This window comes from Agrilus planipennis, unplaced genomic scaffold, assembly GCF_000699045.2.
Source record: "Agrilus planipennis isolate EAB-ADULT unplaced genomic scaffold, Apla_2.0 scaffold358, whole genome shotgun sequence".
Classification (NCBI taxonomy): domain Eukaryota; kingdom Metazoa; phylum Arthropoda; class Insecta; order Coleoptera; family Buprestidae; genus Agrilus; species Agrilus planipennis.
Genome location: NW_020439235.1, coordinates 25,932 through 50,856, shown reverse-complemented (window position 1 = coordinate 50,856; position 24,925 = coordinate 25,932). Strand labels below are relative to the sequence as shown.

The 24,925-nt window shown below is 33.9% G+C and overlaps 1 protein-coding gene and 1 long non-coding RNA gene across 6 annotated transcripts in view; both read left to right on the top strand.

Annotated features, from left to right (window-relative positions):
* Nucleotides 1–24,925, top strand: part of LOC108742523 — a 75,424-nt gene that overhangs the window by 31,636 nt on the left and 18,863 nt on the right. For all 5 annotated transcript variants that reach the window (XR_003231867.1, XR_003231871.1, XR_003231868.1 and 2 more), the window contains exon 2: nucleotides 4,088–4,129. This is a non-coding gene — a long non-coding RNA (uncharacterized LOC108742523). The remainder of the gene's footprint in view (nucleotides 1–4,087; nucleotides 4,130–24,925) is intronic.
* On the top strand, nucleotides 19,275–20,707 carry LOC108742522. The gene is made up of 3 exons (XM_018477765.2): nucleotides 19,275–19,383; nucleotides 19,667–20,069; nucleotides 20,138–20,707. The coding sequence occupies exons 1-3, from the start codon at nucleotides 19,369–19,371 to the stop codon at nucleotides 20,266–20,268; spliced, it is 549 nt and encodes a 182-aa protein (XP_018333267.1). The 5' UTR covers nucleotides 19,275–19,368; the 3' UTR covers nucleotides 20,269–20,707.

Genomic DNA, 24,925 nt, shown 5'->3' with positions numbered 1-24,925 from the left:
GAGTCTTGTCACTTGTCCAAAGGCTATTCATTAAAGAAAATATTCTTTCCGTAGAAGCATTTGTGCCAGGCAGGCAGAAAAAGAACTGCTAATTTTCATAAAATTCCAGTTGAAATATATTTAAAATTAATATTGAAAATAAGAACCTTTTCAAAAATTCGGGACAATCCGGGACAAATATTGCTTCTAGAAAAATCCGGGACTGTCCCGGCCAATCCGGGACGTATGGTCACCTTAGCAATTCCTCACTTTCTCTACTCAAATTTAATGGTCTTCTCTCAACTACAAGTGTCCTATAGGCGTAAAACTCAAGGCAGTGAATTAAATTAAAGAAAAAAAAAGTTTAAAACTTTTATTTAGTACGTACATTCACGCCTTACAAATTACATAATATGAAGCGTCTAATAACTTTCATAGAATGATAATAACAACAATTATTTAAATGGCATTTAGTAAGCGGTCATAGGAAATATTCAAGTTACTGGGTAATTCGAAGGTAAATAGGAAGTAATATTGCAAGCCGATTCAAACATTTTTGCAGTTTGTATGGCAGCTAACTCCATCGCGTCCTGATGATGTCCTGAAAGTATATTGCTTTGGTGTCCCATAGATGGCACGCTACTGAGCATCATGTCTCTGTAAAAGAATTAACAAAAATTAGCGATTCAACGGAAGTTTCATCACGGAAACAGAAGCAAATAGTAAATTTTTGCGGAAGCGGAAACGCAAGCGGAGTGATTCTTTAATGCAGTGGTCGTGCGCCCTTTTCGCGAATATTTTGTTACAAATTTTGCATTTAGCACTTACATCGTTAATACCAACAAAGTAATCCGAAATGGAACTTCTTTTTAGCCACAAAACTGCAATTTTAACCTAAAATTTACACCACTGAGCAAATACTATACAAAATAAATAAACGCTATAACTGCATAAGTATTTTCGGAATAAAATTATTAGAACTGGCTAAAAGGGAGCTGAAGTCCTGGACGTTTTTAAATTAAAGTAGGAATTCTGACAATTAATAAGATCTTTCCAGAACAATTATAGGCAATAAGAAATAAATACATGAATCATGTTGACTTTTAAGAAACTTACTTATTTTTTGCACTTTTGCTGTATAAATCTATAAATTATTGTAAATCTCTTGTATTTTGTCTATGAAATATTAAGACGTGCTTGATTAAAAGTGACTTGGGAGTATTATAAATACCGTCTTAACAAACATGTCGATGCAGAAAAAGAAAGAATAGAACTGTTAATGTTGAACAAATTTCGGCATGAAATCAATCTTTCTGTTTGACGGGTTGATGCAAGAATTTGAAACGGCATTTGTTTTCTTTTTAGTATAATAGTTTTCTGATGGCATAGTCGCTACTGAAAAGGCGTATATAGCTAGTCAAAATTGTGAAATGTTGGGAAAGTGTACTTCAATTAAAATAGAAAGTCATTTGTTTTGTTCTCTCCTTGATCTAAATTATTTATTAACGTAATAGATGGACATAAAGGTCTTTTCTTAAGGATACATTATATAACAAGGTTAAAGAGGCAAAGGCTTTCACGGCCGACGTTATCTGAAGGGTGTTCAATATTCGGGTTTGATGGCCTTGGTTCGGGATTGATTTTTCTTCTGCGGTGAGTTCCCGGTTGAAGTCTTTAGCTGCCATGGTAGACATCCTCTGGGAACGTGAGAAAGACGTAGAGAGACTGCCACGTCACAACCATCATCATAAGGTCGTCAATCTTGAGACTGGTTGGACACGCACCTCCACTCTTTCCTAACCTGCGCTAATCTTTGCATTTCCCTAAAGCTAGAGCAACCATATCCTTAACTAATCTAATCTAAGTCTACCTCTACCCCTCCTAACTTCCTTTTCTGCCTCTAATATGTCTCCGACTAGATCTTAGAGACAGAAGCAGGAGTTAGGAGGGGTAGAGGTAGATCTTGGTTAGATTACTGTTCGGAAATAGTTAAGGATGGGGGTTGTTCTAGTTTTAGGGAAATGCGAAGTTTAGCTCAGGATAGGAAAGAGTGGAGGTACGTGTCCAACCAGTCTTAGGATTAACGACCTTATGATGATGACGATAGACCTTCATGCCTGAGAAGGTGCCCTACTAACCTATCTCGCCTATTTCTTATTGATTTCCATAGAGTCTTCTTACTCTTTCTAATACCTCTTCATTTCTAACCTTCTCTATACACGGTATCCTCAGCATTCGCCTGTAACACCACATTTCGAACGCTTCTAACCTTTTCTTTTCCGCCGCTTCCACTCTCCATGTTTCTCACCCGTACAGCGCCGTGCTCCAAACATACACCTTTAACAACCAATTTTTTTTCTTTCGCCACAACCATAGCGAAGGATTTCGCACTCTCGTCACATTCCCTGACGATGCTTACCACAGCAGCTGGGAAAACGTCGGATAAGCGACTCCATTCGCAAACTCACCCCAGAAATAGTATTTTTAATTAGATACATCATGGAGATAGTACTCAAAAATTTACGGAAAGGTAGACTTTGAACTGTGGACAGCGGTGAAGTAGTTAATAGTATGGTACTGCGCATTAAGAGAAAAATTGCTCGGAGAAGGTGCCGTATTTTCCTCCCAAAGCTCCTTGTACGATTCTTTACCATCCATACCCGTGCCCCCGAACTACGGTTTCTCAGAAACGAAAACGGAATATAACCTTTGACTGGAGTGGTAATTTTCTCATGGCGGAAGGTAAAATCCTTTCGTAGTGAGAAGTAAATGCGATTTCCTATCTGGAAGGGAATATTGTGCTTTCATCCCTGAAATTAGGAAACAATTATTTTAAGTTGCACATCATATAACTTCTTAAACACTAATTAAATGTTTAATAATGAAGCGATTAACGTTTTATTTTATGAATATAAACAAGGCGTGTGTATTGTTTTAGTCTATGGATTGACTATATTATTTGTCTTTTCATAACATATTTCTGATTTTATTTAATAACTTCAATTTTCAGTAGGTAAATTGGATTTATTATATTCTTGAAACTTATACTTTTGAAAAATGCATTTCATTCCTATGAGCTTATTATTAATAATTAGTTTAAGTACATCGTAAAGGTTTCATTGTCTGTTTCTTCATTACGTTTAAGTGAGTTATCTAATTAATATTAAAATATGGACGTGAACAAATGTAAATTTTACCTTAAAATAGTAATGTTTCGTAATAAAATTTTTAATTTCATTGAGAGAAATTTTTAAAGTTAAGCACATGTAAAAGTGCACGTCGACATAGACATCACGTTAAGTTAAGAACAAAGTCAATGATACACAGTACCTTCATTAATTTAAAATTAATAAAGACTGAAGAAGCTATAACTTAATAAATATCTGGTGAAGGTAGTAACGAAACCCCTTCANACGTTGATGGTTTCCGTTTCTTAGGTGCCTCGAAAAATGTTTTATTTATTATATTAATCGCACCGACATTTCGTTTTATGGTGTTAAAGCTTCTTCTAAGATATTTGACCTGTATAATCTACCCTAAAGAAGCTTTAACACCAAAAAGCGAAACGTCGGTTTAATTATATATATAATCCTTTAAATTGCTTGAATAGTCCTGATAGTAAAAAAAAATTTTTATAAAAAGCAGGTGCTTATGTAAATGTCTGTAAATATAAAATAGTATGAAGCATTGTACATTGGACCAACAGGTAGAAGTTTAAACAAGATACTTGATGAACATATAAAATCAAGTAATTCCTGTCCATCCATGATAACGTTAGATTGTTGCAAAGTGTTTGAATATTTTGAAACAACTTAAAATCAAAAGATCTGAAGAAAACAATAACTATATTGTTAATGAACAACACATATGCACCCCTTGTAAAATCTTATTTATATTGGTAGAAATAAGTAATGTCGCAAATTCTTTAGTAAAACCTTATTACACTTGAAAAAGTGGAAAAGATCGTAAAGTTTTAATATAGTATTTGAATGATTTAAAAAGCTTTTAATTTTGATTTCATAGGTAGGTATTATCAAAAATGTTTCACAAGATTTCCAACACAGAGTTATTTAAAGTGTTTCTTAAAAAATATTTTTTTTATTTGCAGTGCTCTGGATGATGTAGCACATGACCTGAGTCCTTCCATGTGGTAAGTGTTTTTCAATTTCTATACATAGTTAATGGTTTTCTAACTTGTGCACTCGCATTTTTACTAAACGGATATACAATTTTCATATCAATAAGTATGATGTTTATAAGACAGACTAAATAATATTTTGAATTTTAAACGTAGTTGTACACATGTTTATAGGAACTTTATTTAATTTTGAGGCGATTATGGATTTGCTTATAATTGATTTTTGTGTTATACATTTAAAAAGTTAAATGCTTTTTATTAGAATAAATTCAAATAATAACCGTAATGGTTATGATGAGTAATCTTATCATTACATTTTAGTTGATTATTTATTGTTTCCTACGTGATGGTATTAATTGGTAAATATTAGTCTTTAGAATGAATAGTTTTTTATTATTTTCCTTTATTTTTAACTGCTGTATTGAGAAAAATTGTCTTCATCAATTCCTCTCATCCATAGATAATAAAAACGACGAATCTTCAACAAGATTAGTTGGTTAAAATTCCAAGAAAGTTTTAAACATAAATATGAATAACATATGTTAAGGGAGTTTCAGGGTACTGTATTTTAGTTGGAGGGGATTTGTTTATGCGTAGACCTAAGCATAACAATCATCTGATAAAAACGGTTTAAAAATAAAAAACAAATCATAAAATTTTTACTGCTGTGGATGAGAACTAGGTGCTTCGAGTGCCAGGTACATTGGGCTAAGGATCATATTTTTAAGAGAGGGGATATTAAAAAATTTGATCGATGGTTTGCTACCCCCGTCTTAAAAGAGCAGTGGATACTGAATTAAACAAACAATTTATGTAATTGCGTGTGTGTTTGTTCAATTTATTTTTTACTAGGCTCGCATACGTGTCAAAGATCATTGACGACCACATAAAACTAATTTTTCTATCCCTCGGGAACAATATAAAGGGTATCCTATGTCTTTTTCAGTTCCCCTGACAATAGGTGTCGAAAATTTCATGATGTTCGATTGAGTATTTAAAGCATGAAATAGAACACCTAAAACTAACTTTTTTCTATCCCCTGGGAACAGTATTTTTTCTAGATAAAAGGTACCCTATGTCCTTTTCTGAACCCCTGATAATGTGTTTACAAAATTTCATGATGCTCGGTTGAGTACTTAAGGCGTGAAATCGAACACCTATAACTAACTTTTTTCTATCCCTTAGGAACAGTATTTCTTCTGGATAAAAGGTACCCTATGTCCTTTTATGAACCCCTGATAACGTGTTTACAAAATTTCATGATGCTCGGTTGAGTACTTAAGGCGTGAAATCGAACACCTATAACTAACTTTTTTCTATCCCTTAGGAACAGTATTTCTTCTGGATAAAAGGTACCCTATGTCCTTTTATGAACCCCTGATAACGTGTTTACAAAATTTCATGATGCTCGGTTGAGTACTTAAGGCGTGAAATCGAACACCTATAACTAACTTTTTTCTATCCCTTAGGAACAGTATTTCTTCTGGGTAAAAGGTATCCTATGTTCTTTTCTGTACCCCTGACAGTAAGTGTATAAAATTTCAAGATGATCGGTTGAGTAGTTAAGGCGTGAAAACGTAGCAAACAAACAAACTCACCTTTGCATTTAATGTTATATTAGTTAGGGTTTCTTATTCTTGTTCTTACTTATTAATTAACCTGTTAATAATAATAATCATAAGTGAATAGTAGAACAGTAGTGTAGGCGCGCTGATTTTAAAGAAGGCAATCGTTCTCACCTTAAAATCAGGTTATCTAGCAGACAGGTTGTTTGTCTGTAAAAAAAAAGAGAACTGGATGGAGGCAGACAGTTGGAATATTAATTGCAAATGCGCTAATTGCAACCATTCAAAAGAAATGAATTTAGGAGATCAAGGTCGACAAAAATATAAAAGAATGTTTGCGATCTAAAAATTCCTTCCGTTTATTAATAATATCCTATCACAACGGCATATCAGAGACAATATCAATACAATTACATGTGTTTGAACTGCTGTCCTTGATTATGAAAAGTGAAACGTATTGGACAATATACATAATGTATATATATTTATATAAATGAACGCGTAATGTTGTGTGTACATATGTTACTACCAAAGCCCTGAAATCGGTAAATCGTAGGTTTTACTTGTAAATTTTAGGATTTACCAACATGAGTTGTTAAATCTAAGAACTTGCACAGCAATATTTTATTGAGCCATGGTTGGACTTTAAACTCCATATTTTGGTCCACATACTGGAAGAAAGTCTCCCACTCTTCATCTGGTGCTTGTGTTGTTGGGACATACACCTGCATAAATTTAGCATCGCATTGGGTCGTTTTCAGTTGTATTATTNTCGGTTGAGTACTTAAGGCGTGAAATCGAACACCTATAACTAACTTTTTTCTATCCCTTAGGAACAGTATTTCTTCTGGATAAAAGGTACCCTATGTCCTTTTATGAACCCCTGATAACGTGTTTACAAAATTTCATGATGCTCGGTTGAGTACTTAAGGCGTGAAATCGAACACCTATAACTAACTTTTTTCTATCCCTTAGGAACAGTATTTCTTCTGGGTAAAAGGTATCCTATGTTCTTTTCTGTACCCCTGACAGTAAGTGTATAAAATTTCAAGATGATCGGTTGAGTAGTTAAGGCGTGAAAACGTAGCAAACAAACAAACTCACCTTTGCATTTAATGTTATATTAGTTAGGGTTTCTTATTCTTGTTCTTACTTATTAATTAACCTGTTAATAATAATAATCATAAGTGAATAGTAGAACAGTAGTGTAGGCGCGCTGATTTTAAAGAAGGCAATCGTTCTCACCTTAAAATCAGGTTATCTAGCAGACAGGTTGTTTGTCTGTAAAAAAAAAGAGAACTGGATGGAGGCAGACAGTTGGAATATTAATTGCAAATGCGCTAATTGCAACCATTCAAAAGAAATGAATTTAGGAGATCAAGGTCGACAAAAATATAAAAGAATGTTTGCGATCTAAAAATTCCTTCCGTTTATTAATAATATCCTATCACAACGGCATATCAGAGACAATATCAATACAATTACATGTGTTTGAACTGCTGTCCTTGATTATGAAAAGTGAAACGTATTGGACAATATACATAATGTATATATATTTATATAAATGAACGCGTAATGTTGTGTGTACATATGTTACTACCAAAGCCCTGAAATCGGTAAATCGTAGGTTTTACTTGTAAATTTTAGGATTTACCAACATGAGTTGTTAAATCTAAGAACTACATGGGTAAAAGTGAGAAAAGTTGTCTCTTTTTATCATGTTGGTAAATCCTAAATTTTACAAGTAAAACCTGATATTTACTCATATTCAGACTCTTAAAGTAACGTATATGCCAATTAATTCATCATACTATAATAATAAACGTTTCGGTAATTTTCTTTTTCGGTATTAAATACTGTATTTGCATGTTGAGTTAATGCAAAGTTCGAAGGATCGTGAAATGGCTTCTGCATTCGGGATATCAGCAGCTCAAAAGCAAAAGCGCATCGAAAAATTGGTCCTGAAAGACTGAAGGATGTTCGTTTAGATTTCGTCAGGCAAATATCTTTATTTGGGCTTGATGACTTTGGTTCGGGATTGATTTTCCTTCTGCGGTGATTTCCGGATTGAAGTCTTCAGCTGCCATGGCAGGCATCCTCAGGGAACGCGAGACAGTCGTAGAGAGACTGTCACTCCACAACCATAGCAAAGGATTGCACATCTTGTCACTTTCCACGACGATGCCTATTCTAGCAGCAGCAGCAGCAGCAAAAATTTACGGAAAGGTGGACTTTAGACTGTGGACAGTTAATAGTAAGGTACCGCACACTAAGAGAAGAATTGCTGGGAGAAGGTGCAGTATTTTCTTCCCAAAGCCCCTTGTACGATTTTTTACCGCACCCTTGCCCTAAAAGTACAGTTTCTCGAGGTCGAAAACGGTGCATAACCTATGGCTAGAGTGGTAATTTTCACAAAGCGGATGATAAAATCCTTTCGTATTTTAATTTTACTTGCCCTATTATGAGAGGAACACAGTACGAAACGGGATGATCACAGGTGCACATTTGGGACGCTGTACGAGGTAGGAAATTTATAGGTAACGGTACGAAATGAGACGGCAAGTAGGGCTGTTGTGGATATGAAATTTCGGATCTGGATATGGACACGCATACATGAATAATATTATACCGGTGTCAAATACGGTTACTGATATGAAATTATTTCGGGTAGTTTCAGTTACAGATAGGGTTGCCACCTTTTCAGGCTTTACATAAAGTATTTCTCGACTAAAAGGTTAAAAAAAAAGTACTCGGCATAAAAATAAAGTATTTTATTTTTTGTTTTTAAAAACATATTTTTTGTTACACCTAGCAGCCAGTAACAAATTGCTGTCGCTCTTAAATACATTAATAGCCTCTAAACATGGCAAGCAAAGATTTAAGTAAACTAAAAGTTCATTTTTAATTAGTTTTAATGAAGCTTTATTCCTGTCGTCCCGCAACTTTACGTTGCTGAAGTGACACTACTTTGAAATCAGGTTGTTCCGTAAATATGGCTGGCGATTTTTTTGTGCAATATTATTGATGTAAAAATACTCTGAATTTCGAATAATCGCTTACAAAATTACGATGTTTACTTAAGGCCTTAAATAAAGTATTTTTGCGTACTTAAAAATATAACGTACGCACAGTCGAAATGGAGTACAATACTTTATAATAAAGTACGGGTGGCAACCCTAGTTACAGATATACGATTTTATAATTTAGATTCCGTCCCTATTGAAAATTATTCAAAGCTTTTGTATCAGATTCGGTTAAGATTTCGCAGAAATGTTTGTTTGGCATATCCAATATGTGCAATGGTTTCGCTTATTTTCAGCGTATAAAAAGAAAAGTTCTCACAAATAAGTTTATTTAATTCATGAGTCTTGTACAAACGATTCAGTAATGTGAACGATTATTGTTCACATTATCGATGTATTCACTATTATTTTTTTTGGTCCACTGTTTCTTTTTATTTTCAGTCTTTATCGTGTAAGCAAGTACATTTAACAATACCCATTAAGGTACATATTTTTATTTTATGAATTGTTTGAAATGTCAATTCGCAAATGAACTAATAAATTAAAGCTTTCAATTTTTTTTAACTTAGCCAATTACGTAAGGAACATTACAAGCACCTCTTTTGATTCAAAGGTTATACATTGTTATGTTTATGTAATGTTATTATTGCATTTGGTGCCTATTTCTACCCGCCGTTTTATTTGTTTGCAAATATCGACGTATAATACATATAGGAATAATAAAGACTGCGTGCCAAGGAGGCGTTGCTCTTGCTTGTTCTCGTTGAAATAAAGACTTGCCATTTAAATTGAGCAAAGAGTTGCATTATTTCGTATACTAAATGGACCAGGATTGTTTAATTGGTTCGGGTGGAGTTAGTGCATATATTACGAAACGTAATAGTGCAAATGCGATCAAAGGTTATTAGGTACAGGAACATACTGGCCTACTCCGATGGTTAAAAATGAATGCGCGATCTAGCAATTTTGCCATTCCAGACAAAAATAATATTGCCGCCGTTTACAGTATCACCTTACAGGTTATCATGATCATGAGGTCGTCAGTCCTAAGACTGGTTGGACACGCACCTCTACTCTTTCCTATCCTTAACTAATCTTCGCATTTCGTTAAAACTAGAACTACCGACATCCTTAACTATTTGTGAACAGTAATCTAATCTAGGTCTACCTCTACCCCTCCTAACTTCCGTTTCTGCCACTAATATGTCTCTGACTAGACCTTCATGCCTGAGAAGGTGTCCTACCAACCTACCTCGCCTATTTCTTATTGACTTCAATAGAGTCCTCTGTTCTCCTATTCTTTCTAATATGTCTTCATTTCTAACCTTTTCTACCCACGTTAACCTCATCGTTCCCCTATAACACCACATTTCAAACGCTTCAAACCTTTTCTTTTTCGCAGCACCCGCCGTCCATGTTTCGCACCCGTACAGCGCCGCGCTCTAAACATACACCTTTAACAATCTTTTTTTCGAATTTCTAAATTAATCGTTCGCGAGCATAGAAGTGACTTGCAGGTCATGAGTATAATATTCTAGAGATAGGGTGGTGTAATTTTTAATCGACTTGTCAATCATCAAAATCAAGAATTTACCATAATAGCTTAATTAATGTTGGCTAACTTTGATGCCTTTTAGGCGAAAAAATAACCATGGAATCTAAAATCATCCTATTGGAACACTACCTAGTCTCCCCGCTCTGTTCATTTCTGCAATAAATAATCTCAGATTTTCAATCTCGAAGGACGATCAAGATAAATTTGCAATACTGTGATTTTTCTTCTTTGATTTCTTCAGTGCCTTCAAGATATGCGTATTCCACTATGCACTGTATACGTATTCTTCAAGTACAAAATTAATTTTCTTCCTTAGTCAATTCTTACACTAGAAAATGTTTTCATATACATATATCTATACACATCAGTTATAAAAAAAAGTGTCTACTTCTCTTAGGGTTTACTTAATATTAGATTAGATACAGTATGGAGAATCGTGATGATTAGATTAAATTAATTAAATTGACCGACAGAGCAATTTGTCACGAGCCACATGATCGTGATTCTGTTTTTCAGATGTAGACCGTGTAAGTTTATGAATTTCTATTTTTCAAATGTATCTATTTTCTTGCGAATAGATATCTGCAATTTCACGCAATCGTCGCAGATTTCTAAAGAGAATTTTGCTTACAAAATTTTCGTTTGTATCTATATTGTGTAACAACAACAAATCTTTTCTGTTCTTGCTAGATAAATCAGTAGCTTTTGTATGTTACTGAAACCATTTGATCGAACGCGTAATCTGAGCCGTGTAGAGTATCGTAAATAATTAATCAAATTCTTATATTTTAAAAGCAGACATTTTCCGCTACTAACGGACTGTGAAATTCTTCAGGTAAACCGAACGACCTCGATGTAAACAATATCCTTGACATTCGTTCTTTCAAATTAGAAAATTCTACGTACAGTACGTACGTAGGTACGTATGTAAACAATTACGTATAAAATATGTACGTACACATTTGTGTGCATGCACTAACGTAGGATGCATGAAAGCAGTGCTGTTGCTACTGTCGTGAGACTCAAGAGAGGGTGTAGGATTGAAGGGAGCACTGTTACATTCTAATATCTACAAGCATTTAAAATACGAATTATTTTTTATTTAAAATACGTTTTCTAAATATTAATTTGGATTTAGGTAGTTTTTAAAATCCTAAATGTACTGTACTACGTCAAAAATTATTACCTTCTTTTCCGGGTCTTTTTTTCGGCAGTCCATAGTAGGTAACGTCCTCGAGAAAGAGAAGGCAGAAAGTAATCATTTTCGGAGTATTTTTCAAAGGCGAATACGAATCTAACTCCAGGATTTCCCTAACATATTGAAATTTATAAATATTCTAATTTCAAATCCAAATAAGCCAAATTAGCAACATTTGGATTTTGGAGTTAAATATCTCAAAATCTTGATGTGCTGGGTCAGTAATGAGATGAGAGTCCTCGAGAAAGAGAGGGCATTTTTCAGTGTATTTTTCAATGGCGAACATGAAATGGTTAATTTAAAAATTCGAAAAAGATTGTTGAAAATACACTTATCTTTGGAACACGACACTGTACGGGTGCGAAATATAGGTGGAAAAGAAAAGAGCTGTCTGGAATATTAAATTGAAAGTAGGTTCCTATGTTAATAATGAAAGCGTTGTAATAAGTCCTCTTGTTTTGGTTTTCGTTGTCAATTTTTTCAATTTTTAAATTTCACGTAAAATTCAATGTAACTCAATATCATTTTCGTTAAAAAATGAAAGCAAAGATTCGAATATATTAATCCGTTCTGAGCGTTAAAAATAATTGAGATCCCGGCACTGGACACCTACTACACATGGTCGTACGTAAATGGATAATGTAAGATGGAATTTATCAACCAAGGAGCATGTGCCACTACAGTAAAAAAAGGTGACTTTTTATGGTCATAGAACAATAAACGTTGCACAGTCTATTAGCTAAGAAAGCCGGATTCCATAACGTAACAGATAAATGGACCACAACAACAATAACCGCGTATCCTTGAGGTTGACAATTTTATAAAAGCAAAGGAGAACCGAACGTGTGCGCGCTTTATTTTATCGAAAGCCGCGACTGCTCTTATCTGTCTGTTCAGTCACATGCGGCCATTCACATATCCCGTGTGCGTGAACTTACAACTTGTGACAGAATGGGGGTGTACATACTATATGTCACAAACACTTAAAGCAGCTTCGTCTCTTCAGGTGCAAATAGCAAAAAGTTTTAAATTTGTGTAAAAATCTTCATAGGAATATTACTGTTAAGAAGATGTTTTTTGAGAATAATAATTCAACATAGTTTAATGATGGATAAAAGATAAAAAAACCAGGTGGTGCAAAGCCGCTGGATAGCGTGCCCTTGTATGTCTTCTTTTAGGAATCGTGTGGGTGGTAGTTGGGGAGGGACAGATGGGACGGATATGAAAACAAAAAAGAAATGAATGATGTTTGAATGAATTGAATAGTCTCACAATTCTTGTTGTCTGTAAGGTAGTAGTTGAACAGGCAAGAACAACCGAAAGAATAGCGAATGAAAATTTAAATCATGACTATTTAGTCCAAAAAATCTATTTTAGGTAATGATTATCACCATTTGCAAATTAATAACAGATTTCTAATTAACAGTTGAAACAAAATCGTTATTTTTTATTTGATTGTAAATTATTCCATTAGTTCAAAGATTACTGAACTGAATTATCAGAGATATTCCTTAATTGTTTAATTGTTTTTGGTGTTCTTCGTATTTGAACTTTAACCCCCGTGCAGCCAAAATTATCACCATGCTGTAAGACAAGCTTCCTCTAACTCCCAACCAGGCTAACAGTGAAATATCCTTCTAAAATCCGCTTCCCAATCAGGCATCTCACCAAATGCCCGTTCTGATACTCGATGAGGAATCAAGTCATGCATCTGGTCAAGAGTTTAGTTAGGGTTTTAATATAGTGCCTAATAAGGTATATGTCTAAGTACCCGACCAGGCATCTGACTTAGAACCCGGTTAGGCGTCTGGCCGGGCTTTTTCATAGAGGTTAATTGAATATTCTGACATTTTCGTAATGTTTCTCGTCTAATCTAAGGTGATACTTACATGCACAGTCAAACGCCCAAAACTGGTAGATTAAATTAGATTAGGTTAGTTTCTTTTTATTCAGGGAGCCAGAGAAGTCTAGCGTAACCTAATTTAATTCATAATACATAAAACATGAAACAGTTTGTTTTTAAATTGATTCTTTTACGGGTGGGAACTTTTCTTACTTCCCCTTTTACCGCTTCTACCCCTTTTATTAAAAAAAGCAAAATCGTTTCGAATAATTTCAGAAATTAATTGTTTTATTTTTTTAATTTCCGCACTTCTGCCCATCGAGGGTAAGCTTTTACAGCCCCTCTCTCTTCCCTTCTTCACCTGTAAGTGTCCGCCAACATCAAACACTATTTAGTGTCAAATTTTAGTGGTGCTGTTTTGTGTAAAACAAATAGTGAATTTATATGAAAACAAAAAGCACACAAAAATTTGAATCGATTTCAAAAAGTTTAAGGTACTACTATTATTATTAATCCAGAAAAGCAGTACAGAAAGACCTGAACCTACAGAAGAGTATAAAAACAACCTGTTCATAGGGCTGGTAAAATATAATATACATTTAAAAGTACAAAAAAGAATTACATAGAAAAACAGCTAAAATATTTATGGTCAAATGTTGATTAAGTATATTCACCTAAATTACTGTCAAAAACCGAAGTAATCGACTAGGGCCTTATTTTAATAACAAGTGAAAGTTAGAATCATAAACCAGATGACATCATCATTTAGTTAATTCCTGCAATTTTACTTTAAAATAGTTAATTGCATTTGTATTACTATTTCTGATAATTAGGAATTTTGTGTATTCGGTATAATGAATATCGTAAGTAACTGTACATATAAGAACCGTTTAGATAAGAAGTACTGAATATCGTATATGTTTTCTGTTTGCATTTGTAATTAACATGCCGGCGTGTAGAATTGCATATAAACTGATTTAATTTTGCAATTACGGGAAAGAGTGGACATAAATTACTTTAACAAAAAAAGTCAAATAAATGCGAGACCACGCATTTCTTCATTGAAACCCACGCTGTTGCAAAATGGATAAGTGTATTCTTGTACTGGACAATCTGTCACGTAAAAGTCAGCCGTTTCTGAAAGTTTAAATTACTTTTAAACAAAGGTATTTTTCTAGAATGTCTATTTATCATCATCATAAGGTCGTCAGTCCTTAGACTGGTTGGACACACACCTCCACTCTTTTCTATCCTGAGCTAATCTTCGTATTTCCCTAAAACGAGAACAACCCACATCCTTAACAATTAGCGAAGAGTAATCTAATCTAGGTCTACATTAACCCCTCGTAACTCCCTTTTTTGCCGCTAATATGTCTCTGACTAGACCTTCAGACCTGAGAAGTTATACCAACCTATCTCGCGTATTCCTTTGATTCTATTGATTTCCATAGAGTTCTGTACTCCTATTCTTTCTAATATTTCTTCATTTCTAACCTTCTCTCTCCACGGTATCCTCATCATTCGCCGGTAACACCACATTTCGAACGCTTATAACCTTTTCTTTCCCGCCACATAAAACTAATTTTTCTGTTTCTCGGGAACTGTGTTTTTTCCTGGATAAAAAGTACCCTATGTCCTTTTTTGTATCCCTGACAATGTGTGTACAAAATTAACAAAATCGTAAACACAATGGCATTCCTCTCACCTAAATCGTAATCTTTGGACAGTTTCCTAGTTTTTAATCGTACCTCATTAAATAATAATATCAAATGAAGCTGTCTTTGATGTGTAATTGATAAGGGACTATCTGTATTCGTATCTAGCTGGCTATACGGTCCTGCTAGATCTTATAAGTGTTTCATATTTTGTTTTTTGAATTACGGAACCTCAAAAATTGAAAAAGGCTTATGATACAGCCAAACGGGAGAGACACACTGAATTGATTGCCGAATGTCAAATGAGCGCCCAAGCTTTTTTTATACTTATTTTTTCCTTTTAGTGTATTTTTATATTTTATTGTTAAATAAAGGCTTTTTTTTAAAAATATATTCTTATTATGTAATTTTATTTTACTTTAAAATAGTCCGGTCGTGCTTTGAATACGAACAGTAAANTATATATATATATGAAACACTTTTTAAATTTTTTACCCACTATAAGCTTCCTCAGATTAATGAGGAAAAGTTTGTTGCTGTCGCCGGGAACCGAACCCGAATGCTTAGTGGTCAGAGTATTGGTGTGTAAAGTTAAAGGTGCCATTCGATTCCCGGCGAGGGTGTGACAACAGCAACAAATTTTCTCTCATTAACCTTAGGTAGTTTATAATGGGTAAAAAATTGAAAATGAACTTTTACATTATTAAAAACTAAAAAGCCTTACTAATATTCGTGAACAATTTTAATAAGATTATTTTATTGCGTACCTAACTACTTTGAGTTTGATTTTGAGTAGAAACGTTCGAGCAAGTTCGAATAACATCAATTTAAATATGCAATGACGTAATTAAGTAGTATTTCATATTTTTGAATTGTTAATTAAAAATTGGTGCGTTTTCCGATCGATTTGGAATAAAAATGGGTGTGGTTGTTATTTAACTTTGACAACTTATTTTTCTTTATTACATATAAAAGATATGTAAAGCGAAAATGTGCTTAAAATTAAATAAAGTTGAAAAGTTAATTTTTCAAATGATCAGTTTACCGTTATAACTTAGGTATTACGTACTAAAACTGGTGAAATATGAGTCTTCATAAGCTTTCGTGTTGAATGTTCTTTTTTAAAGACAAGATTATTTAAATTTTAATTCCGTTAAACTTCTTGATGAATAGGTTTTAACTATTAATTAACAAAAACTTTGTTATCATTCAACGATAAATGAATTTATCTTCTAAGGTTATTTACAATTTAATATAATTGTAAAACGAAAACAGGTAGAGAGGACAATAAAACAAATACTATATTGATGTGTCGATGACAAATTAAAATATTTTGGAAAGAAGTACCTACTTATCTACGTTGACATTGTAGAATTATCTTAAAGTTAATTGATATAACATTGAAAAATGAGTGTAACCTTACGTAAATACGATCATCATCGTTATAACATCATTAAAAATCTCTTAATTCATAAGTGAAAGGTATTTATATTACATTTCTTTTGAACAATACTGCAACACATTCTTCAGGTTACGCAATCTTTATGGAAAAATAATTTTCAAATGAGAAGGAACCTAAAACTGACTCTTCGGTTACACTTTCATCAGAAATTTTAAATTATTACAGATCTAACTGAGATTGAAAACAAATGTCTACACTCTGGGAACCTTTGAGTACCTTTAAAAGGTGAAATGTTATTACAAATAATAAATAATGAAGTAGCAATAGCTAATTGATATTATTGTGACGCATCTGTAATTTTTGTTTTACTTTAATTTAATATCGTATTATTAGTAAATAAAGAAATTAATCTATATATGTTTATCATATATTTAAGTGGAACGTAGGCGTTTTATAAATGAGAAAACTGCAACTATTTCATTAATGTAAACAGGTACTGATTTCAATGCTACGATTCAACGTAAATTTATTAACGATAAGTAAAAATGTTAATTTTAAATGCTTCAAAACATCAAGACACTGGCAACCATTCATTAAATTACGACAAAACCAATTCATTGTGCAACGTATCCAAGTAGGCGCCAGTGCAAGTCTCTTACGATCAGATACTAAATTTAGTAAAAAGTAGTACATGATATTGTAATTCCGTAACTCATTTACTTAACCTGTTTTTGTGTTTCCATTAATAAATGACTCGGAATAAGTACATCATATAGTTTTATATTAAAAATTACGTTGATTCTCAGTTATTTGGTACCATTTGTAAGTAGGTCATTAATTAATTGAAGGTATTGTAGAACGGGTTAGAAAGGAGAGGCAAGAAAAAGTACTTTTAAGATTTTAATATGATAGGGATATTCTGCTACATGTATTCATCTTTTTAAAAATATAAACACCTTTAGCCATCTTTTAATACAAATAATAAAGTAATATAAGTCTTGTAAATGCAGTTTAAAGCCTTTGAGGTTTCTTATGCTGTTTGGTTAGTGTAAAGAAGTTTTCAGAGTAGCATTTTGTTCGTTCAGCATAAAAAGAATGTTTTGTTTTACTAGTGTAATAAACCAAAAAGTACGATTAAAAAAATAGTCCTACAATGTTATAGTATCCTCAGTCAGCAGGCAACGATATGATTTGCACGAAATTATCGGGGGTCAAATTTTATTATTGTACTATGCACGGACCTATCAAATTGGCTGTTAAATCATGTATTTTTTTGATGTTTTCGTCTTTAGAACTGCATTTGGAATAAGTAATTACTTAAAAAGTGCTGAGTTAATATGGACTTTACACAATCTCAGATTATTTAGATTAACATTTGGATTAAAATATTTCTTGCAGTAATGCGTTTTAGATACTCAAAAAATTGAAAATTGATTACAGGTTTATCTGTTTTTGTATAGGTACGTGTAGATTATTAAATGTAACATTAAAGATTTGAGTTCCATACTAATTTTCAAATAAATAACATAAACACAGACATCAGTCCTTATTCCACACATTAATTTTACCTTTGTCATTAATAATGATTTAAAAAATAAAAATTAGATGTATTAAATAAACATTTTGCTATCCAATACTTCAGGGTCTAATACTTTTTAGAGTACAAGACAGAAAGTATGATTGTTTTTTATGGGAATTAAATAAATTCAATGAAATATTTAAATAAATAGAAATTAAAATTAGAGTAAAAGTACTTCATTAACTATTTTTTTTAATTTACCACAAAAAAATAGATATTTGCATTAATAATTAAATAAAAAACTTGAGTGTTTAAGCGAAGCATAACATAAATTTCGATTTATTAAAGAATTCCACTATACATGTAATTTATTTGACCATAAAGAGGGCTTCAAAATTAATTTATCCGTAAGTCATGTAATGCTTTCATGTTTTCCTCTCTAAATAAAAAAAATTTGAGTGTTTAAGCGAAGCATAACATAAATTTCGATTTATTAAAGAATTTCACTATACATGTAATTTATTTGACCATAAAGAGGGCTTCAAAATTAATTTATCCGTAAGTCATGTAATGCTTTGATGTTTTCCTCTCTAAATAAAAAAAACTTGAGTGTTTAAGCGAAGCATAACATAAATTTCGATTTATTAAAGAATTCCACTATACATGTAATTTATTTGACCATAAAGAGGGCTTCAAAATTAATTTATCCGTAAGTCATGTAATGCTTTCATGTTTTCCTCTCTAAATAAAAAAAACTTGAGTGTTTAAGCGAAGCATAACATAAATTTCTATTTATTAAAGAATCTCTCGGTTTTTATCACTGTTAGAAAATAATTTTTTAAAACACTATTGTTAACTTTTTGATTATTAATCGACGAAAAAACGAAGGCTTGGCTTTTGTTTACATTTACAATTAAAAAAAAGAGAGAAATTGAACATCGCAGCGGTAGTAATGAAATTTATTGGGTAACCACGCACCGACTGGCTAATAAAATCGGTGTGGAACTGCAGTGAAAGAACTACATGCATAACTGACCAAATCCACGCGTTTCTAATACAAGCACGATTTAAAATTCACGTGGTGATAGTCATAAGGTCGAAGTATCACTGTCCGATGGAATAAGGAAAAGCCTCACCTTAAGCTAGTTATTTCAAGTTTTTTTTTTCTTCATATACGATCTAAACCATTTTTAAAGTCGATTAAATATTTGCCATGGCAATGAAGTGTATAACCTTGGATACAATGCGACAGAAAGTAAAAATTCTTAAGGAATTAAGTCTTGTACGTACACGCCCAAAGGCGACCTATTAAAAATACAGTAGAGGTTACTCTATCCCCTCAACAGCGATAATTTTGTAGTGTGGGATAGGTGGTAAAAATTTTCTACTGTTACATTTCTGTCAAATGGGTGTACAAGGCGTGGAACGGGTATAAAAGCGGTAATTTTATTCTGATTGTCACTGTTTATTTGTTCGAACTAAAGAAACAACATGTTTGTAAAACTGGTAAGTTACATTGTATGCAATTTTACATTTACACCCACTTGATCCCTTTACTATTGTGCGGCAAACTTTGGATAACAATTTTTACGTGATTCAAAAAATAAAGTGCAACCAGCGAGTTTAGTGAAGTGTGAAGACAGTGCTTTTGGATCCAATAGTGTTCAATTGTGGACTATAAAACAACATAAGAAGTGCAAAATACCAACATATCCTAGAAATCACATCTTTTTCCTCTTTCATATACTTATTGTTTATTTTTTTATTCAAATATTTTCTTCCAATGTAGGTAGTATTGGCTTGTATTTCGTCTGTCGCCCTCGCGGCGTACAATGGCCCATTGGCTGGCGGTGAACCTGCTCATCGTTACCCAGCTGGAGTCGACCCATCCGCATGCCCCAACTTCCCCCACTGCAACAACCCCGCCGTAGCCGTTAATCAGCAACCAGCCCACGCATGGAACGCCCAACCACAATGGAACGCAGCTCCCCAAAACCAATGGAACCCAGCTCCCCAGAATCACTGGAACGCTGCCCCTCAAAACCAATGGAACGCAGCTCCCCAACAATGGAACGCACAACCATCGTGGAATGGTAATCAAAACGCCCTCGACAGTGGTGCTTATACCGGCGATGGTGACTGGCACGGAGAAGGACTTGCCGAAGCTGGTGCTTTCGGTGACATCAGCCACAGTAAGTAAAAATGATAATGAAAACAATAAAAGATCGAGATATTTTATTTAAATTTGTATTTCTTTCAGACTTCAATGATCCTGCCCCAGGACACCCAATTCCCCAAGCTGCCCACCACGTTCCAGTGCCTGGACTTCCCGCTCAACTTCCCGCAGGTGTTGACGCACACGCCTGCCCCAACTACCCCTACTGCCACTAAAAATTTAAAAACAAGCTAGACACCAGCTGACAAACTGTTGTACAGATAAAATATAGAGTAACTCACTGCGATAGCAGTAATAAGCCTACGCTGTGTTAAAATTATAAATTCATCTATCTTACTCTTCTTCTTTTTTCAATTATTTTAATTTCTGTTTACTTTCTCGCTATTTCTTTCTCTTGTTCTTGCTCTCTGTCCTTCTGCTCTCATCTGAAAGTCTGTTATTTAAGGTAAACTTTTCTATCATTTTATAGTGTAAATTTAACCTTGCAGCAGGTGCGTGCAGCGGGTAAATGCCTCGTAAGCAGTAACAACCAATGGATTATCTACACTTTTTTTTTTGTATAATAGACTCTCTTGTATATACTATGTATGTCGCATGATTGAATATTACGAGTGCTTGTACAAAAAGTGAGAAATAAAGTCAAATGATATTTTATTGCCCTTGTTTATTTTTTACTTACCTAATTCGACAATTGGACAAAACGAGAAAATAAAAGAAAAACCGCAAACTTTTTAGCTGATAATCCGAACTATTCCGAAGTCTTTTGAACTTATATATGTAAGCAGTACGAGTGTTTACAAATAGTTCCTTAAATAATTGTAAAAAGGAAACACAGAATGCATGCAGGATTACGAGATGTATTTACGTATGTAGATTAGCCTTTATGGAATCAGATTCGAAAATTTTACCGACAAATCTGGAAATTGCTTCCAGTTCTAAATGGAAATCCTAATTTTTTCCCTCCGGCAAGATCTGCGTCAAAAACAGGTTTTCTGAGTAGGTATATCTTATAAACAGCTGCAGGTATGGTAAAACACAAAAAAAACCTGTAAGAAAAGCCCTATACATATTTTCTCTAGAACGAAACCTTGCTGAGTTTTGGTCGCGAGAACATTGCTACTTTTAGACTCCGGTGCCTCCACTTCAATAACTTCCTTCCTCAATTATATTTTACACTCGCAAAAATAGGTTTTCTGTACTCTCGTTTCCACATCGAGGCGCGCTTTTTTTTCATGTGGTTTCCCCTTATGTGGAGGCCCAATCCACACCAGTGTTTCTAATCGATCTTTCTACATTTAAAAGTTGAAGGCTGGTTGAGGGCTTCTTGACTATCAAATTCTAAGGGTTCGTCGTCTGGTGGAGGTGTTTCCTTAGTTTCTTCGGTAATGCACTCATATAATTGTGCAATAATTACTTTTCAGGATCTTTGTCGATAATAATCATACGCGACAATAGTAACAAATATTTAAGTACCAAAGGTGTCTCTCCACAAATACAAAGAGTGTAGAACGCTATGCAGTTAGAGGAAGGTGGTTTTCGATGATCAAATGTTTTTTACTGTTGCCGGGGTCAATATTGTCGACAAAGGTGATAACCAAAATGTTGCACAATTAGATGTTCAATTGCCAAGGAAATAAATTAAATACACCCCCCAAAGGATGAAAACTCATAGCTAGATTGCCAACAATTAGAAACACTGCTGTGGATTAGGCCTCCAGGGCAGAATAGCATGCAAAATAATTGAAGAAGAAAGTTAATGAAAAGGGCGTCAAGTGTATTTAAACGTCCCAGTGTTCTCACGATCATAACTCAGCAAGGCTTCATTCTAGAGATACTATGTAGAAGATGTTTCTTATATGAATTTTGTCATAAAATCCATTNTTTATTTTTTACTTCCCTAATTTGACGATTGGACAAAACGAGAAAATAAAAGAAAAACAGCAAACTTTTTAGCTGATAATCCGAACTATTCTTTTGAACTTATATATGTAAACAATACGACTCTTTGCAAGTAGTACCTTAAATAATTGTAAAAAGGGAACACAGAATGTGCTCAGGATTACGAGATGTACCTAGGTCAGTCTTTATGGAATCAGATTCGAAAATTTTACCGATAAATCTGGAAATTGCTTCCAGTTCTAAATGGAAATCCTAATTTTTTCCCTCCGGCAAGATCTGCGTCAAAAACAGGTTTTCTGAGTAGGTATATCTTATAAACAGCTGCAGGTATGGTAAAACACAAAAAAAACCTGTAAGAAAAGCCCTATACATATTTTCTCTAGAACGAAACCTTGCTGAGTTTTGGTCGCGAGAACATTGCTACTTTTAGACTCCGGTGCCTCCACTTCAATAACTTCCTTCCTCAATTATATTTTACACTCGCAAAAATAGGTTTTCTGTACTCTCGTTTCCACATCGAGGCGCGCTTTTTTTTCATGTGGTTTCCCCTTATGTGGAGGCCCAATCCACACCAGTGTTTCTAATCGATCTTTCTACATTTAAAAGTTGAAGGCTGGTTGAGGGCTTCTTGACTATCAAATTCTAAGGGTTCGTCGTCTGGTGGAGGTGTTTCCTTAGTTTCTTCGGTAATGCACTCATATAATTGTGCAATAATTACTTTTCAGGATCTTTGTCGATAATAATCATACGCGACAATAGTAACAAATATTTAAGTACCAAAGGTGTCTCTCCACAAATACAAAGAGTGTAGAACGCTATGCAGTTAGAGGAAGGTGGTTTTCGATGATCAAATGTTTTTTACTGTTGCCGGGGTCAATATTGTCGACAAAGGTGATAACCAAAATGTTGCACAATTAGATGTTCAATTGCCAAGGAAATAAATTAAATACACCCCCCAAAGGATGAAAACTCATAGCTAGATTGCCAACAATTAGAAACACTGCTGTGGATTAGGCCTCCAGGGCAGAATAGCATGCAAAATAATTGAAGAAGAAAGTTAATGAAAAGGGCGTCAAGTGTATTTAAACGTCCCAGTGTTCTCACGATCATAACTCAGCAAGGCTTCATTCTAGAGATACTATGTAGAAGATGTTTCTTATATGAATTTTGTCATAAAATCCATTTTTGTCGCATTCTGTGCAAATGGCGCCGAGCGAAGACCTGATCTGAAAAGGAAAAGTTAGGTTTTCCATTTTGAAATGGAAACAAAGGGATTGATGCAGTTTCCAGCTATCTCGGTAATATTTTACGAATCGATCTAGGGTCGACCGTGTGGCATCCGAGAATTCTCCTACTTTAACTTCTTTACTTGCCAAATTGCCCTACATAATAAATTCTGAAAAACCTCTGACCTTAGTGGCATTCACGTAATATATCATTTGCAGGAGTGCCTACCAATTAATTATATATGTGTGTAACTATTTATAATAAAATATAGGTAAAACATAGGTATAAATATTTTGACGCAAATTTTCCCTTGAAACTAAGTTCAAGATCGATAATTCATATTGGAAATGAAACCTTCAAAAACTTTTCCATTTATTAATGCACTTTGACCAGTGGGTAAGTTATTTACCATATTAAATATTTTAATACAGATGCTTCAATCCTAAATAATATAAATACGAATGTGAGTTTGTTACGATTTCACACNCATACAGTACTGATCTGTCAGTACCGCTTCCATTTTATTTAAAGCTATCTCTAGGTCCTCCTTGCTAGATGCTAATACTGCTATATCATCTGCAAATCTAAGCATACTAATCTTTTGCCCTTGTACATCTATTCCTACAGTTTTACTGTCTTTAATGATGTTGATGGCGTCTTCGATGTATAGATTAAAAAAGGGTATAGGGTACATTTTATCCAGAAAAAAAAAATACTATTCCCAAGAGATAGAAAAATTAGTTTTATGTGATAGTCGATGATCTTGGACACATATAGGACATCAACGCGATTGAAACCGCGGGTAAAACCTAATACAATATAAAAAAGGATACAATGACTGACTGATATTTCAACACACAGTCCAAACTCCTTGATCTAGAGTTCCTTATATACCATAGACAGACATGATTATTTTAGAATTTAACCCCCGAAGCGGCGAAAAGAGTTAAAGATTTAATAATTATGAAATTATAAAAAAATGTCAAGGGTTGGCACTTAAGGAATTGGGTTAGGTTATGGTCGGAATGGTTTCATGTGCTCAGTAGCGGTGTTAGGGTAGGGCGCGGTTGGGCGATCGCCCAGGGCGCCGGACAAAAGGGGCGCCGCAGGCGCCCTCCACCTCATTCTCAAAATTAAGCGGACGGAAGCCCTAAATTAAGTGGATTTTTTTTATGTTGGCAACACTTGAACGGAACGTAATCCGTTCGATCGGAGTTTATTTTACAGGGAATCCCCAATCAAAGAAAAACACATTGTCTATCTCCTTTTTGCCCGATCAAAATGTGGTTACACCTATTTTTGTTTTAAATTTCATCAAAGATCGCTACTTACAAGAACTGTATCCAAATGTATGGATAGCATTGCGAATATTACTGACTATACCTGTAACGGTTGCTAGCGGGGAGCGGAGTTTTTCAAAGCTGAAGCTGATAAAAACCTATCTTCGATCAACAATATCTCAATCTAGATTGACAAACTTAGCAACTTTGTCAATTGAAAACGAAATTGCTGAAAACATAGACTTTGATAACCTTATAAAAGAGTTTGCTGATAGAAAGGCCAGAAAAGTAAAATTTTATTAGTTTGTTTCTAATAAATGGTTATTTTTTATAATAAATAATTATTTGTTTTAATAAATGGTTATTTCATTATATGCTTTCCCTTTTTTCCTATGGGTTTGAATTGTAGTTGGAGGGCGCCGTAGAAATCTCGCCCAGGGCGCTGGTAATGGTAAAACCGGCACTG